The 16,993-nt window shown below is 35.1% G+C and overlaps 1 protein-coding gene across 1 annotated transcript; it reads right to left on the bottom strand.

The window, feature by feature from the left end:
• Nucleotides 1-14,517: 14,517 nt before the first annotated feature.
• On the bottom strand, nucleotides 14,518-16,993 carry LOC129243617 (uncharacterized). Its single transcript, XM_054880771.1, has 2 exons — nucleotides 15,139-16,993; nucleotides 14,518-14,567 (listed from the first exon to the last, which is right to left on the bottom strand). The coding sequence occupies exons 1-2, from the start codon at nucleotides 16,991-16,993 to the stop codon at nucleotides 14,518-14,520; spliced, it is 1,905 nt and encodes a 634-aa protein (XP_054736746.1).

The raw sequence follows: 16,993 nt of genomic DNA on the forward strand, positions 1-16,993 counted from the left end.
TATTACAAAAAAAATAAACTTTGATTAAACAAAATCGATGAACTAATACAAAAGTTACAAGCATTCAAGTAAATATATCCATATAGTAAAACTTAAGTATCCTACAAATAATAGCATATGTACTGTATGTATTCTGTCTTAACTCTATGATCTTATTTTATAATTGAAAAAGTTATGTGTCTTGTTTTGACGCTTATTTATATAAGGATCGGCTTCTCTTATGAGAAACCAACAGTAGTCACCCATCATAGCAACATCCCAGAATCCTTGATACCGACTTTCAATCATTTTTATTTGCTGGTGAAACCTTTCGCCATGCTCGTCACTTTCGTCGCCAAAATTTTGCGGGAAAAAATTTAAATGGGAGTGCATAAAATGAATTTTTAAAGACATATTTACTCCTGAAAGAAAATTAAAAAAGGAATTAGATAAATACATAAGTGACACATTAGCATATAATTTTCTTAGGCTGGGTTAATCTTCCAATTCAGAACAAATTTTGGTCGTTCTTGTTTGTTCGGAGCAGGGCAATAAATTCAGATTAAGGGCTATATATTCTCATGTAAATTTAAAAATTTGCTTTAAAATTTTTTGTTTAGTTTTAAAGTTAACTGAGAAAACGGTCTTATATACATATATATATATATAATATATATATAACGGTCTTATATGTGTTTTTTATTTACCCATTTCCGCATTGTTTTTGATTAAATCGTTCTCTATCAGCTCGAAGGACTTTTGTGTTTGCCTAAAAAAGAAGTAACGACCTTTTCAAAAGAGTCCCACGCCGCTGCCTCCACTCGTGACAATAGTTCTTTGAAATGGGTATTGGCCGTTATTTTCCTTATTTGCGGCCCCACAAAAATCCCTTCCTTTATTTTTGCTTCTGAAATCTGTGGAAAGATTGTTTTCAAATAATGAAAAGTTTCGCCTTCTTTGTCCAAAGCCTTGACAAAGTTTTTGATAAGGCCGAGCTTGATGTGGAGCGGAGTATGAGTATTTTATGTTATCCACCCCAACTTGAAACGCGATTCGTTCTGGCCAATCCTTTATGATGTAGTGGTCTTGACGTGCTCGGCTATCCCATTTGCATAGAAAGCAACAGTATTTTGTGTATCCAGGTTTTAGACCACATAGCTTTCCAACGACTTTTAGATCGGCACATATTTTCCAATCATGTTCTTCGTATTTAATTAATTCAAGCAATTTTTGCATTGTCTCATATGTTTCCTTCGTATTTACTGCATGCGCGATCAGGATAGATGGCTTTTGGTTGCCAATATGCAATAATACGGCCTTTAAACTTAATTAATTGCCGTCTATGAACAATCGCCACTCTTTTGAATCATATGGTTCACCAAACTGTTTAAATAGACTAGCAATGTTTTTGCAATAACAAACACTGTCCTTCTTCGTATAGTACTGGGAGAATTGTTCGTGACGAGTCCTATAATATGTTACCTTAACATCGGATGAAACAAATTTAAATTGTTGCACACGAGAGGCGTGTAGTTCGGCCTTTTCTTTTGACAATTCCAAATCCCTTATCCAATCATTGAGTTGTGCTTGTGACAAAGGGTTTCTTTCGTTTTCCGTTTGCAATTCAGTACAACATGATGCCGCGTAATCAGATACTGCTGTTGACAATGAAACTGGAGCCGAAACTAAAGTTAAATTTGATTCTGGCAATGTAGCTTCCCTTGAATTTAGTTCTGGTAATGACACTGTAGATACGCTGGCATAGGTTACTTTTCTTGACTTTCCAACCCCAAATACTTTTGTAGTACAAATATAGCAGTCCGTTGAATGGCAAGTTGGTTCCCTCCTCTTCATTGGTGTAATAAATTTCATATGTCGCCTAAATAGATAGTTTAAGAATCATATGTACATATGCTACTATTTGTAGGGTACTTAAGTTTTACTATATGGATATATTTACTTGAATGCTTGTAACTTTTGTATTAGTTCATCGATTTTGTTTAATCAAAGTTTATTTTTTTTGTAATAAAACAGAGCTTAGAGTGAAAATAAAAAATACACGAAAAAGTAAAAAGTTTTCGAGATCCTTTCTCTCAAAGTACAAATTTTTTTATATTTTTACTAAAAAAATTTAAAAAATCCGTTATGATAGTTCGTTATCTTTGAATCTGCAGGGCCTAGCAAAAAGTGTTTTACACACAGTTTATAGGAAATTTTATTACCTTTTAAAAGCTTTAAACGGTTTTGGAATCGCTCAATTCGTTTTTGAGATATATATGATTAAGTGGGCCCAATTTTTTGTTTTTTTGAAATAACGGTAATTCGTAAATATCTCAAAAACGTTACCATAGAATAAAAAATAACTTTGATTTTCGGAATCAGACGGTGATTTTACATAGGAATTTCATAACGGCGTCTCTGGTGCAGAAAAAAAGTTGAAATTTGTGATCCAGTGTTATCAACCACTTCATCAAAATGTCCAATAAAAAAAGAAAGTGTGTGGTAGTTCACGGAACCCGCACGATTGAAGTGAAACTTCTTTTATCAACAAATCAATAATTTAACTATTATTTCAATATAATGCATGCAGAAGTCATGGAAAGCATGGAATGGAATTTTATTAAACAGAATTATTTATTTATTTTAATATAAAAAGAAATGAATTTATTGTACTCAATTACATTTGGTTCTCGGCATTGTCATTATCATTATTGGATTCGTTTTCCAAAAATGAAACAAGGGCTTTATGGTAACTGAAATACGTAAAAAATGATCTACATTCTAATCTATCAAGGTATCGATGAAATACTGCATCAATGGTAGTTCCGCATCTTGTTGTTGGTACTACAAATTATCACTTATCGTACAACCGGAGGATTCACTGTCACGGTGTTCAACAGTAGCTCTTAATTTTTTACGCTCCAAATACTCACGTTGCCGTTCAGCACCTGTTTTCGGTTTCCGTTTTTGTTGATTTGATGCCATATTTAACAGAAATCAATCAACAAAACAAAATATGTTTGTAAGATTTGCTCAAAACTACACACACACTCTATGACGCGTCTCGCGTTACTAATATAATATTGTGTTTGGGATAACTGTCAACTGTTTCCACCGAAATGCGTTCGCAAAGTGTATGGTCTTTGGTATGGTAAACAGATTTATGATACATTATTTTGCGGCGACAGCACAGCGCGATAGCCCAGCGGCTAGCAATGTGGGCTTCCGATCCGAAATCCTTGGTTCGAATCACAAGAAAATTTTTTTTTTTTTTTTTTTATGCATTTATTTCATTTTGTTTTATAATATGTTTATGAGCAGATTTTTTTCATGGCAGAAATACACTCGGAGGTTTGCCATTGCCTGCCGAGGGGCGACCGCTATTAGAAAAATGTTTTCATTAATTTTGCTTTCACCGAGATTCGAACCAACGACCTCTCTGTGAATTCCGAATGGTGATCACGCACCAACCCACTCGGCTACGGCGGCCGTCAATCAAATGTCATATTTACAAATTACATTCGATAAGAATGCAATAATAAACGACCGCATTACATTCACGACGACACGCCACGCCAGTCTTTTAACAGATGGCGCTGGCATAGCGTGAGTTTTACGTAGTTTAGCGTAGTTTTACTCCTCACAGCGTTTCATCCACGCCACGCTTTTAACAGATGGCGCTGGCGTAGCGTCACATATCGATGAAACGCTATGGTTTTACTCCTCACAGCGTTTCATCCTTCGAGACAAAAGAAGTTTCACTTCAAAAAAATTTATTCTGGGCATGCAGTTTCATAGCTGATTCAATACTAGGATAGGTTAGGTTAGGTTGAGTGACTGTCATTTGACGCATTTAGGCTTGAGAACAGTAATCCCATTGTGACACCACTAAAGCGCGTCCTTTACACTCCTGAGTCTTCTCTGAACCAACTTGTGGATGTAATAAATTTTCTTACCAAGCTAAGCTTCTAAGTTTAAGCTTCTTAATAGAATCTTAAATCGGTCAGAAATGAGCAAAGTAATCAATTTTTTTAATGCAGTAAGTACCGAAAAAGTTTTTTTTTTTTAATAATAGATAATTTTATTGTTGTCAACTACATTACACGCTCAATTTGTACAAAAACCAAGCTAATAATTTGTCAACAACAAAAAACAATGCAAAACGAGTGAATGCCATGAACGACAAGTGACTCCAGCCATTATTCAGATAATTAATAGATATGTAAACCTCAACTAGTTGTTTAAATAGTATTCATTGTTTTTTTTTTTATTGTATTGCACCACACCCATTTGTGCCCGCTGCACCAATTATAATATCAACGGCGACCACCATAAAAAACGACCAGCGTCAACATCAATTAAATTGATGTCAAAATCGCGTTAGGACGTTGGGGAAAGAAGGAGAATTATGATTTTGCCGAGGCACTTACGAGCAGTGCGAAGCAATGCGAAGCAGCGCGACCAAGAGGGCAGTCACTAGTCAAGCAATAATAGTCATTTGTCACCTTCACTGAACTAACAGCATTATTATAAATTATTGTCATCGGCAGTGGCTTTTGTTGTTGTAGTTGGGGCATAACTAATAGTCGCAATATACTCGCACAGTGGCGAGCAGATTTGGCTTAATGTTAGCCACATTTATGCATTTCTGATTACTGTAGAGTCATTTTTGAAAATAATGCTATCAAATTTTTTAGTTAAATGCTTCAATTATTAAGAAATAAAATGAATTAGTTTAAGTTTACAAAAACAATATTTAAAAATAAAAAATATATTACAAAAATAGCAAAAAAAATATATTTAGCCAAATTCGCACGTATTCAAATTCGTCAGTAATGCTTTATTCTTAATACCGTTATCTTTGGTGTTGTTTTTTGTTGCTAAAATGTACTGCTTCTTGACTCGCGATAAGGAAAAAGAAACTCAAAAACTCGTTTAGATAACCGCTTCGTCCACAAATTTACTGCTTTGTTCAAATTAAAAGGACCCTTTTCATAAATTATTCGGAATAATGAACGGTTGCAGATGAAATTGTTTCATTAAAATTAACATTGATGGTCGTTTATCAAGGGAAATAGCACAACGCTAGGAAATTTGCTATCAAACTGTACTTAATGTTCTTAAACGTCGCAATACGGGGTCCGGCACTCGAGGGGTAACCAATTAAAAAGGTCATAAAATTTAGTTTGCAAAATTACTTTTATTCAATTCAAAGTGAAAAATGTGTGAAAATAATTCAAAATTAAGAATCGATTTACTTTTGCTCGATATGCTGACCTTTTACCTTGACTATGGCCTTGAGACGGTCCAGAAACGACTCGCAAGCTGCCCGAATGTGACTTGTAGGTATTGTGGTCCACTCGCGGACAAAGGCTTTTTTCAGCTCCTCGAGACTGGTGAATCTTTTAGTTCGGACTTTGCTCTCCAAAATGGCCCAAAGAGAATAATCCATCGGATTCGCTTCTGGTGAATTTGCAAGCAGCAGCTGCTAATATGGGTATTTCGTGGGGTTTGATCGCCAACCTGGATGACTCAAACTACGCTGATGACATCTGTCTGTTGTCACACAAATTCACGCATACTCGCATAAAGTCAAAGCTGGAGGGCGGAAGCGATTGCGGAGCTGAAGCAGGCCTGAGCATTAACATTGCAAAGGCAAAGGTGATGTGCCTCAACACTGCCACTGAACCTCGAATCTTCCAGTTACGCGGTATTTACATCGCAGAAGTGAACAAACTCTGCTATCTCGGAAGCATCATTAACAGAACTGGCGGGTCAGCAGCTAACATACGCAAACGAATAGCAAAAGTTTGCGCTGTATTTGGCATATTAGACAAAGTTTGGAGATCTTCTTATCATATATATCCAGGAGTAGGAAATTAAGAATCTTTGAATCAAACGTGAAGTCTGTCCTGCAGTATGGCTGCGAAACATGGAATACGACAATGTGCGATGTACAAGCTCTGCAAGCATTCGTCATTCGTTTCCCCCGCAGGATTGTGCGCATTATCTGTATCTCCAACACTGACCTCTGAAGTTTGACGAGGCAGGCTCCTGTTGATCTCGATATTCTGCGACGAAAATGGAAATGGATGAGGCATACACTTCGGAAACCCCATGGAGATGTTGCAAAAGCAGTTTTAGACTGGTGCTCACAAGGAAGTCGCAGGCGGAGGAGATTATCCAACACGTGGAGTTGAAACAGAAGCGCTTCAAGCAAGCCGTTCACAGCGGCAAATTAAATTTCTTACATCGAATAAACCTAACTTTAACTTTTTGACCTGATAACGTCTTATAATTCGATGTAGCCGGCTGCACGCACCAAAAAATGCGTCGTTACCTTGCTCATGCGGCGTTACCTTGCTCATGCGGCATTACCTTGCTTGTTATGTTATGTTATGTTATGTTATGTTATGTTATGTTATGTTATGTTATGTTATGTTATGTTATGTTATGTTATGTTATGTTATGTTATGTTATGTTATGTTATGTTATGTTATGTTATGTTATGTTATGTTATGTTATGTTATGTTATGTTATGTTATGTTATGTTATGTTATGTTATGTTATGTTATGTTATGTTATGTTATGTTATGTTATGTTATGTTATGTTATGTTATGTTATGTTATGTTATGTTATGTTATGTTATGTTATGTTATGTTATGTTATGTTATGTTATGTTATGTTATGTTATGTTATGTTATGTTATGTTATGTTATGTTATGTTATGTTAAGTTATGGTATGGTATTGTATGTTACGTTATGTTATGATATGTTATGTTATGACATATCTTTCATGAATTTGATAAATGTTTCGTCATTTTTCACGTTTGTGTAAATGTAACTTGATCAATTCCATTGCGATTCCATTTACCTCCTTCTCTATATCCATACAAAATATCTATCAAACAAATAAAATTAAAATTTTCTTTTGAAAAATGCAACCATTTCATCAGTTTTTTCTTATGACGTTGTCACGTTTAACTATCGTCAGTAAACCGACTTTAGAGAGAACCTCTTTTTGTTAAGGCCCTAGGCTCCTTCTAGGAACCACGAAAAAAAATATATATGCATACTTTCTTCTGATTAAATCATTAGTTTTAACCCTCTAATTACATTAACTCTTTAAAAAATATAACACCATTTTGTCTTTGTTCAAAGTTGGTCTTTTATCGAAAGTTCAAGTACATTTCAAAACCAAAGTACATGCAAACCAATCGAATGAAAAGCTAATAGGCTCACAAAAAAACCAAATACAAAATGCGAACAATTAATAAACACAAAGTAAGAGCAACAGCCAGCGAAAGGTGAGCATTAAATGGGAGGCAACTTCATCGATAATCCGCTGTAAGGTCAACATTTCACATCAAACCTTCGATAATGGCATTGATGAAGAGCCAACAACAAATTGATATATTTAAATTACAACACAAAAAATGTTAACTACAACACATGCGATGTCTTGCTAATGGCGGAGGAGGGAGTGCAAAGTGCGCTAACACCAAAAAAAGCAAAACCAAAAAAAACTCTACAAAACAATTTTCGCCTCTAGCTACTGACGGGGTAGAGTGAAGAGTTCGATCTTGATTAAGCGGAATGGCATGAAAGGAGAGCGAATTGTTACCGAAATCGCAGAAATGTGAAAATGCAAAGGTAAACAAAAATTACTAACGAACGAACGAACGAAATTTTAGCGCTAACAGCATCACGGCACGGCAATCGAATAGCGCGGGTGGTATTGATGAGCGCTTACGGTGGCGAGGTACCACCGCAGCTGTATGTAATGAGGGTCGGAATGTTTGAAAGTAGGAGAGCTGCTACCATTATTACTGGCGGCAAATACCAAAGGTTAATACGCTGAGCGGCCAAAGAAAAAAATACACCGATTGCGCAGATATCGGATATTGAAAATAATAAAAAAATTACGAAATGCTTAAATTTGTATTTTGTAATTCGCAAAACGCAATTCGGCCGATTCCCGACAATGGCGCATTCCCATGTCGAATTTGATGTTAATTTATGCACATAAAGTAGGAATTTGACAATTGTGACAGCATCCAAAAAATTCACTGAACAAAAACAAAAAAACGCACTTCCAAAAATAAAGGCAAACTGTAATGCCAATCACCAATATGAATATTGGTCATCATAATGAAAATTTAATTGAATAAGAAAGTAATTATTTGGTGATTATTTAAAAATTTGTTTTACAAATTAAAAACTCAGGTAATTAATTGCGAATTTTTCAACTGCACATGCAGATCTTCATTGATAAGTGATGTGAGATAAGAAAGAGCCGCACATGAGTTGATGTTTTCAATTTTATTATAAAGGGTGGTTAAATTTCAAGGGCCGATGTTGAATGTGATCCACACCTAAACGTCAGCGACACCGTTGGGCTTCTTTCTTTGGGGTTATTTGAAAGAAAAGGTGTACAACGATAAGCCAGCAACAATTCAAGAGCTAAAGGATGAGATAATTCGGCACATTAACGGCATAGAACCTCAATTATGCCTCAGCGTCATCGAAAATTTGGACCATCGGATGGAGGGGTGCCGCCGAGACCGTGGCGGCCATTTGGCCAATATTTTGTTCCATACGTAATTGAGCAGTATTAACATAATAAAAAGAAATGACCATAATTTTTAAAAAAAATTGCATTTTATTCAAAATCAACACCGGCCCTTAAAACTTAACCACCCTTATATGCAAGGTGAAGACCAAAATAAACAAGACTGAGCTAAAATAGAAACGACAGGAGCTTTGTGCTGATATCTTCGAGTTTATTTATTCTTAATAGTCCCCTCTGGCCTCGATACACTGTTTTGCGCGAACTAAAAACTTTTCGAAAGAGTGTTTCAGGTCATTGACCGGAATCAGGAACGTCCTTCAGGATGTCGGTACAAGGCTTTTGGACGCTACGGACGCAAAACGTTTTCCTTTCATGGCCAAATGCAATTTTTCGAATAGGTAGAAGTCACAGGGAGCCACACCAGGCGAATACGGTGAGTGATTGTTGGTTGAAATGCGATTTCCATTCAAAAACTCAGTCACGAGAGTGGATCGATGAGATGGTGCATTTTCATGCAATGAGCGCCAGCTTCCTCCTTTGCGGTATTCATGGCGAATTCGACAAATGCGATGCAACAAACGCTTCAAAACGCCAAGATAGAAAATTGCATTGACGGTTTGGCCCGATGGCACGAACTCCTTGTGGACAATTCCCTTGGCATCGTAAAACTAAATGAGCATCGGCTTGTTTTTTGACTTCTCCAAACGCGATTTCTTGGGTAGTGGCTCGTCTGGGGCCTTCCTCTCGCCACTTTGACACTTAGTTTCAAGTTAATGTTGGAAATACCACGTTTTATCACCAGTTACAATGTTGTAAAGGAAATTCTCGTCTTTCTCGCTTCTTTAATGGTCGGTTAATTTGTGCGGAATGAAAGGTGCACAGACCTCTCGTAAGCCCAAATGATTAGTTAAAATGCGATAAATAGTTGTTTTGGAGATATTCAGCTCCAATTCCATGAAATTAAACGATAATTTCGGTTCATTTTTGATAAATTTACGAACAATTTAGATGGAGTTTATGGTGATTACTGATTTTGGTCATACGGGTTCACTTCACAACTGGTTTGGCGACCGTTCTCCTTCAAAAGTGATTTGAGATGTTCTTCATCGAATTCAGAAGGTCCTCCGCTGCTGGACCATTTCCGTGATTTTTGCCTCCTGGGTACTCCATTGCTAAGTCTCAAAGCTATTGAAAAATTAAATAACTGAAAAATAGAATTAACATAGTTTTGTAGAGCAGAAAGATTTCTATCGAATAAGCACTTACGCCTTGCCAAACAGCAAACAAAGCGTTGTAAAATAAAAGAAAAAAAGGGCTATGAACTTATTTCCCAATCCAATAGTTTTACGAGATCTCGTTTGGTATACGACGAAGACGGCATAAAACTATAGAGCCCTAAAATTATAAAAAATAAATAAAAGTTATGCCACAAATTAATAGAAAACCTCAATCCAAACCTGCACCATTACCATAATTCTCAGTAATTGGGCAAATGCAGGCTATTACTATGGCCGTTCGTTAATGACTTTCCGTATAGGGTGTGCCTGTAAGCAAATAAATTTCACATAAGTTGCACAAACTTATTACCGTTGCGCTCAAATGACCGAGACTCATGCAGATGACTTTCGAGTGTGATTTGCAATAAAATATTTTGCAGTTGAGCGGCAACAAACAACAACAAATATGAAGCATAAAATTGAAAATTAATCACTTTGACTTATTCAAGCTTATGCTGCTTATGTGTGTACTGGTACATATACATACATACATATTTATATGAAAGTAGTTCCGGATTATGTTGTAAATAGCAATAGCAGCAACAACAGTTGCGAAATATTGACGCCATTAAAAATGTTCGATTGCTGACCTGCTGTGAAAGATAGATTAAAAATCGAAATTTAATTAATAAAAAATTATAATAACGGGATGGATGTATGCAAATAAAAGCACTTGCGATGTGCACAGAATTAAGAATTAATTAATTTAAATGTTAAAATTTCACAACAATACCTTAGTTCAATAATCCAAAGCCAACAAAAATAAAATTTAATTGAATTTTATTCCTCATTATTTGACAAGAAACCGCTTAAAATTATGTAATAAAAATTTATCTCCAGCTGGGTTCATATGTTTAATAGCTTCCGTGAAATTTATTTTATCAAATAAATATAGGGTGACCAGAAGTGAATAATTTGTATACAGTTGAATCAGATCACAAAATAAAGATAAAGATAAAGATAAAGATAAAGATAAAGATAAAGATACAGTTGACATACATATACAGTTGAATCAGATCACAAAATAAAGATAAAGATAAAGATAAAGATAAAGATAAAGATAAAGATAAAGATAAAGATAAAGATAAAGATAAAGATTAAGATAAAGATAAAGATAAAGATAAAGATAAAGATAAAGATAAAGATAAAGATAAAGATAAAGATAAAGATAAAGATAAAGATAAAGATAAAGATAAAGATAAAGATAAAGATAAAGATAAAGATAAAGATAAAGATAAAGATAAAGATAAAGATAAAGATAAAGATAAAGATAAAGATAAAGATAAAGATAAAGATAAAGATAAAGATAAAGATAAAGATAAAGATAAAGATAAAGATAAAGATAAAGATAAAGATAAAGATAAAGATAAAGATAAAGATAAAGATAAAGATAAAGATAAAGATAAAGATAAAGATAAAGATAAAGATAAAGATAAAGATAAAGATAAAGATAAAGATAAAGATAAAGATAAAGATAAAGATAAAGATAAAGATAAAGATAAAGATAAAGATAAAGATAAAGATAAAGATAAAGATAAAGATAAAGATAAAGATAAAGATAAAGATAAAGATAAAGATAAAGATAAAGATAAAGATAAAGATAAAGATAAAGATAAAGATAAAGATAAAGATAAAGATAAAGATAAAGATAAAGATAAAGATAAAGGCAAAGATAAAGATAAAGATAAAGATAAAGATAAAGATAAAGATAAAGATAAAGATAAAGATAAAGATAAAGATAAAGATAAAGATAAAGATAAAGATAAAGATAAAGATAAAGATAAAGATAAAGATAAAGATAAAGATAAAGATAAAGATAAAGATAAAGATAAAGATAAAGATAAAGATAAAGATAAAGATAAAGATAAAGATAAAGATAAAGATAAAGATAAAGATAAAGATAAAGATAAAGATAAAGATAAAGATAAAGATAAAGATAAAGATAAAGATAAAGATAAAGATAAAGATAAAGATAAAGATAAAGATAAAGATAAAGATAAAGATAAAGATAAAGATAAAGATAAAGATAAAGATAAAGATAAAGATAAAGATAAAGATAAAGATAAAGATAAAGATAAAGATAAAGATAAAGATAAAGATAAAGATAAAGATAAAGATAAAGATAAAGATAAAGATAAAGATAAAGATAAAGATAAAGATAAAGATAAAGATAAAGATAAAGATAAAGATAAAGATAAAGATAAAGATAAAGATAAAGATAAAGATAAAGATAAAGATAAAGATAAAGATAAAGATAAAGATAAAGATAGAGATAAAGATAAAGATAAAGATAAAGATAAAGATAAAGATAAAGATAAAGATAAAGATAAAGATTAAGATAAAGATAAAGATAAAGATAAAGATAAAGATAAAGATAAAGATAAAGATAAAGATAAAGATAAAGATAAAGATAAAGATAAAGATAAAGATAAAGATAAAGATAAAGATAAAGATAAAGATAAAGATAAAGATATAGATAAAGATAAATAAATATAGATAAAGATTATGGAGGTATGTGATGCCTTTTACGACGCAAAAATCGATCAAGTCAGGAGTTTTTTTCCAAATCCTATGGCCAATAAGTTGGGGAACCTGATGATGTGGGTATTAAATTTAATTTGTTAATAACTGCATAAAGTTGCCGGCCTTTAGCGGTTATAAGGCGGGAGCCCCAATATGTGTGTGTTTCCCTTATAGTCACCTCTAGCGAGAAATCTGCTTCCTAGGGTTGAGAAAAACTTTTCGTACTCTTCTGATTTAACTGCATACTTAGGCGGACTATAGGTATATTGTTGAGATTATAATTGGGCCTTTCCAGTCTTCAACAGTAATATTAGTCGCTTGAATAGCCTCCGTGCAGTAGGAGTTAACTAAATTGTGTTTAATGGTATTTTTAATTAGAATGACTGATCCAGCATGTGTTTTTTTGTTGGGGTGCAATGCGTGATAGAGTTTATAATTTAGGATTTGAAAATAGCTCTTCTCTGTGAAATGGGTCTCCGATATTAGAAGAATATCGATACTCTGGGTATTGAGCAGTGCTTTAATCTCGAGTAAGTGTTTAGATCGAATAGTTGGAGTTTTTAGTCGTGAGGGAAACAAGTAAGGTCATCACTGACGTCATCTGCTGCATAAATTGTTTGAGGAGGACAATCAAATCTTTCATTTCATTTGGGGCTCCAGATGTGTTTTCTTTAAGGTGTGGAGTTGGATTATTTGCGTTTGGAATATTTGCCGTGTTTTTTACAGCTCGTCATATGCGTAAGTGTATAGTGCGAGTGTATTGTAATTCGGTAGTTGAGTAGCTGGATTGGGGCGAGGCGTGAATTCCTGCTGTTGGGGGACAAGCGCTGGATTGAGTTCATTTTTTCTCAGTAGTGGGTTTTTTATTTTTTTGGAAATTTTTGTAAATTATACAGCCCTTATAATTTGCCGGGTGATTTCCTTCACATAATGCGCATTTTACGTCCTCTGATCTGGTCTTGCGCGAGCAGTTTGCAGAAGCATGGGTGCCAGCACATTTAATACACACTGGTTTCCTGTAGCAATACGATTTGGTATGTCCGTGCTGTTGACAATTCGCGCATTGAGGAATATCACGAGCCAGGCGTGGAGGCTCAAAGACAACTCTAGTATGGAGCAGATGTTGTAAACGGTGGTTAAGTTTCAACGGCCGATGTTGATTTGGAATAAAATACAATTTTTTTAGGAAATTATTATCATTTCTCTTTATTATGTTAATACTGGTAGAGCTCAATTAAGCACAGAGCAAAATATTGGCCAAATGACCGCCGCGGTCTCGGCGGCACACCTCCAAAAACCATCAAATGCAAATAGTTCCTTATCTAAAGGGTGGTTAAGTTTTAAGGGCCGGTGTTGATTTTGAATAAAATACAATTTTTTTAAGAAATTATTATCATTTCTCTTTATTATGTTAATACTGGTAGAGCTCAATTAAGCACAGAGCAAAATTTTAGGAAATTATTATCATTTCTTTTTATTATGAGTATTGCTTAAGTACGCGTGGAACAAAATATTGGCCAAATGGGCACCGCGACCTCGGCGACACACCTCCATCCGATGGTCCAAAGTTTCGATGACGCTAAATCATAATTGAGGTTCTATGCCGTTAAGTTAATGTGCCAAATTATCTCATCCTGTAGCTCTTGAATTGTTGCTGGCTTATCGATGTACACCTTTTCTTTAACCACAAAGAAAGAAGTCCAATGGTGTCAAATCACATGATCTTGGCGGCCAATTGACATCGCCGCGACGTGAGATTATTCGGCCATCAAATTTTTTGCGCAAAACAGCCATTGTTTCGTTAGCTGTGTGACAAGTGGCACCGTCCTGTTGAAACCACATATCGTCCACATCCATATCTTCCAATTCGGGCCATAAAAAGTTCGTTATCATCTCACGATAGCAAACACTATTCACAGTAACTGCCTGACCGGCCTCATTTTGGAAAAAATACGGCCCAATGATGCCGCCGACCCGTAAACCGCACCAAACAGTCACTCTTTGTGGGTGCATTAGTTTTTCGGCAATCGCTCTTGGATTATCATTCGCCCAAAAGCGGCAATTCTGCTTATTGACCAATCCACTGAGGTGAAAATGTGCCTCATCACTGAAGATGATATGCATTTTGATTTGAACGCCCGTTTTCATAATAAACCTGAATAACTTTAACGCGTTGCTCGATTGCGTATCTTTCGATAGTTCAAATTGAAACAGTCTGAAATTGAAACATGTCAAAGAAAATGTAGAAAAACACTTAACGGTTAGGTGTGGTTTACATTTAACATCGGCCCTTAAAATGTAACCACACTTTAGTTGCCTGATGTCAAATCAGGCATTGTTCGGAGGTGGCACAGCACCAATGGGAGTAGAAATTTGTTACAACATCTAATAGAAGATGAATATGCTAATTTTATATGTAAACAAAAATATGTCTATACAATGTATATATGTCTATGCAGTCCGTATATATACTCCCCTCGCTCCCATGATGTACATGGAAGCCCAATATTTTATAGTAAATTATTTTCACTCATTTCTATTTGCATTTTTTTATTTTGTTTAGTAGATTCTACAACAATTTTACTTACAAACATTGAATTACAGTGTATTGATATTAGGTAAAACGTTCTTATAAATATGAGAGATACTGTCTTTATTTATTGTTGCTGTTCAATTGAACATTTCCCTTATGAGTGAATGTCCACTTTGAAATGACGAAGGTTACATCTAACTCTAAAGTCATTTCCTGCCTTTTGGAACTCTCCTCTTCAATCTCCTCAGCTCACCTACAGTCTTCTTTTGCGTCCTTTTGTAATACCAAACTTCGGCGCAAAATAGCAAAACGGATAAGCTCACGCCAAAGCCGTACATCCACCACAACCAGTGGAAATGTTCCAAGTCCAATGGTTCATATACAGCGGGCTCCACTATAGTTCTATTAATTTTTTCCGCCATCAGCAAGTCATCATAGATCTGACGGATCCACAAATCAGTGAGTCCTATACTTTGTGCCTGATGGATCATATTGTTGAGCGCTTCCTTATAAATGGAGTGTTCTTGCAAAGGTATTGACAGTAGAAGATTTTTTATCACATAGATTTTTTCGCTCACATAGAAGAGTGGTCGTGGTAAATACGACTGATGTGTTGACATTGCCTTCCACAATGGGTCACCTACTGCATAACCAAATCGTGTATCCAAAGAGGAACGCTGGTGTTGCAGTAGCTCGAGCGATGGTTCAATTATGAATTTGTTTTCCATGGTTCCGACGTATTTCGGATTGATATAAAAAGCCAGAGTGCGATATAGTTTTTTACTTGTTTTAATTTTTATTTCTGAATTTATAAACTCCTCGAACGTTGTTAAACGGGAGTACTTATGTGGATTGCTGGTTAAATACGATTTAAGTCCCGCAGTTATATAGGTGCTAATGAAGATGCCACTGAGCAAGAGAAAAATGTAAATAAAACGTTTTGTGAATTTCGTCTTAAGGTGAACGACCGAGCACGAGGGCTGTCCAATTATACTACGGAGCACAACATTGGTGAATATCCAAATGAAGAAACGTAAACTGTTTGTTGGAGAACGTCGCCGCCAAAGCAAACCTTCCAATGTAAGAACGAATGAGAAGGTGAGGAGTAGTAACAGGAGAAATAGTCCCAACACAGAATTGAGCAGGAATAAAAGTACTTCGCTGTCGGGTACTAGGGGAGGTAAAGGCAGCATAATAATCCAATCAATTGACAGCAAAGGTGCTGAAGTATCAACACCAGCTGTCTTTAAGCTTGAACTTCCGATTCCAGTCACTATGTCGGCAGTATCATTCTCTAATAACGCTAACATATTTGGTACTGGCGTCAAATTATCAATCACCGAATAGGTTAGTGTACCATTGTTTCGTTTAGCGAATTCACGCAAAAGTTTTGCCACAATCCCAGTAACCTGAAAATTACCAAACCGGTCACGCCACACAATAATCCATGGTTCAACACTCTCGGGAAGAAAACGTATGGCGACACCCTTCATGTCTCTGATGCGATCGGGATAGCAATCCTCCTTCATTGGTTTACGTTGGACATGGAACTGAGGAAAGTAGCTAAAAGTATAGAAGTGTCCATCGTCCACGTAGTCTCTGTAAATGCTGATCACGTTCAATAAGCGCATTTGGGCGCAGTATTCGAAAAGTAGTTGTTGCTGTTGTTGAAGTTCTTCACGGTTTTTTATCCATTCAGTCTTGTACTCGGTATCCCAGATGAAGAGAATGCGGATATTGCGTTTATTTTTGAGACAACCGACCATCGCCTCCAATGAATCCGACACAAATCTATTCGGTAAACAACGAATCACTAGGATTTTATCATTGGAGTGGCTGGGCGTGTGCGAGCAAGAGCTGTTTGCTTGCAGTAGCCTAACAGTGCCATAAGCGCTGAGAATTCGAATGGAATCGTCACAAAGACAACTCTGACTTGAGTCGTGGGCGTTGATAATGAGAAATGAGTAGATTTCTCGCTCCACTTGAATTTTGTTTATAATTTGGCTGATGTTGATGCTCGAAGTGTTTGCGAGGTGCCAGTTGCTTGAGAAGTGAGCCACCGACAGTGGAGAGTTGAGGAGAAGTATTGCACTGCTTATTAGCAACAT

The sequence above is a fragment of the Anastrepha obliqua genome, chromosome 4 (assembly GCF_027943255.1).
Source record: "Anastrepha obliqua isolate idAnaObli1 chromosome 4, idAnaObli1_1.0, whole genome shotgun sequence".
Taxonomy (NCBI): domain Eukaryota; kingdom Metazoa; phylum Arthropoda; class Insecta; order Diptera; family Tephritidae; genus Anastrepha; species Anastrepha obliqua.

Excerpts from the sequence above, each read along its gene's own strand:
- LOC129243617 (XM_054880771.1), bottom strand. The coding sequence starts at position 16,993 with ATGTTGCTAATAAGCAGTGCAATACTTCTCCTCAACTCTCCACTGTCG. Across the intron at positions 14,568-15,138 it reads GACGCAAAAGAAGACTGTAG|ACTGTTTCAATTTGAACTAT; the intron begins GTGAGCTGAGGA and ends TTTCAATTTCAG.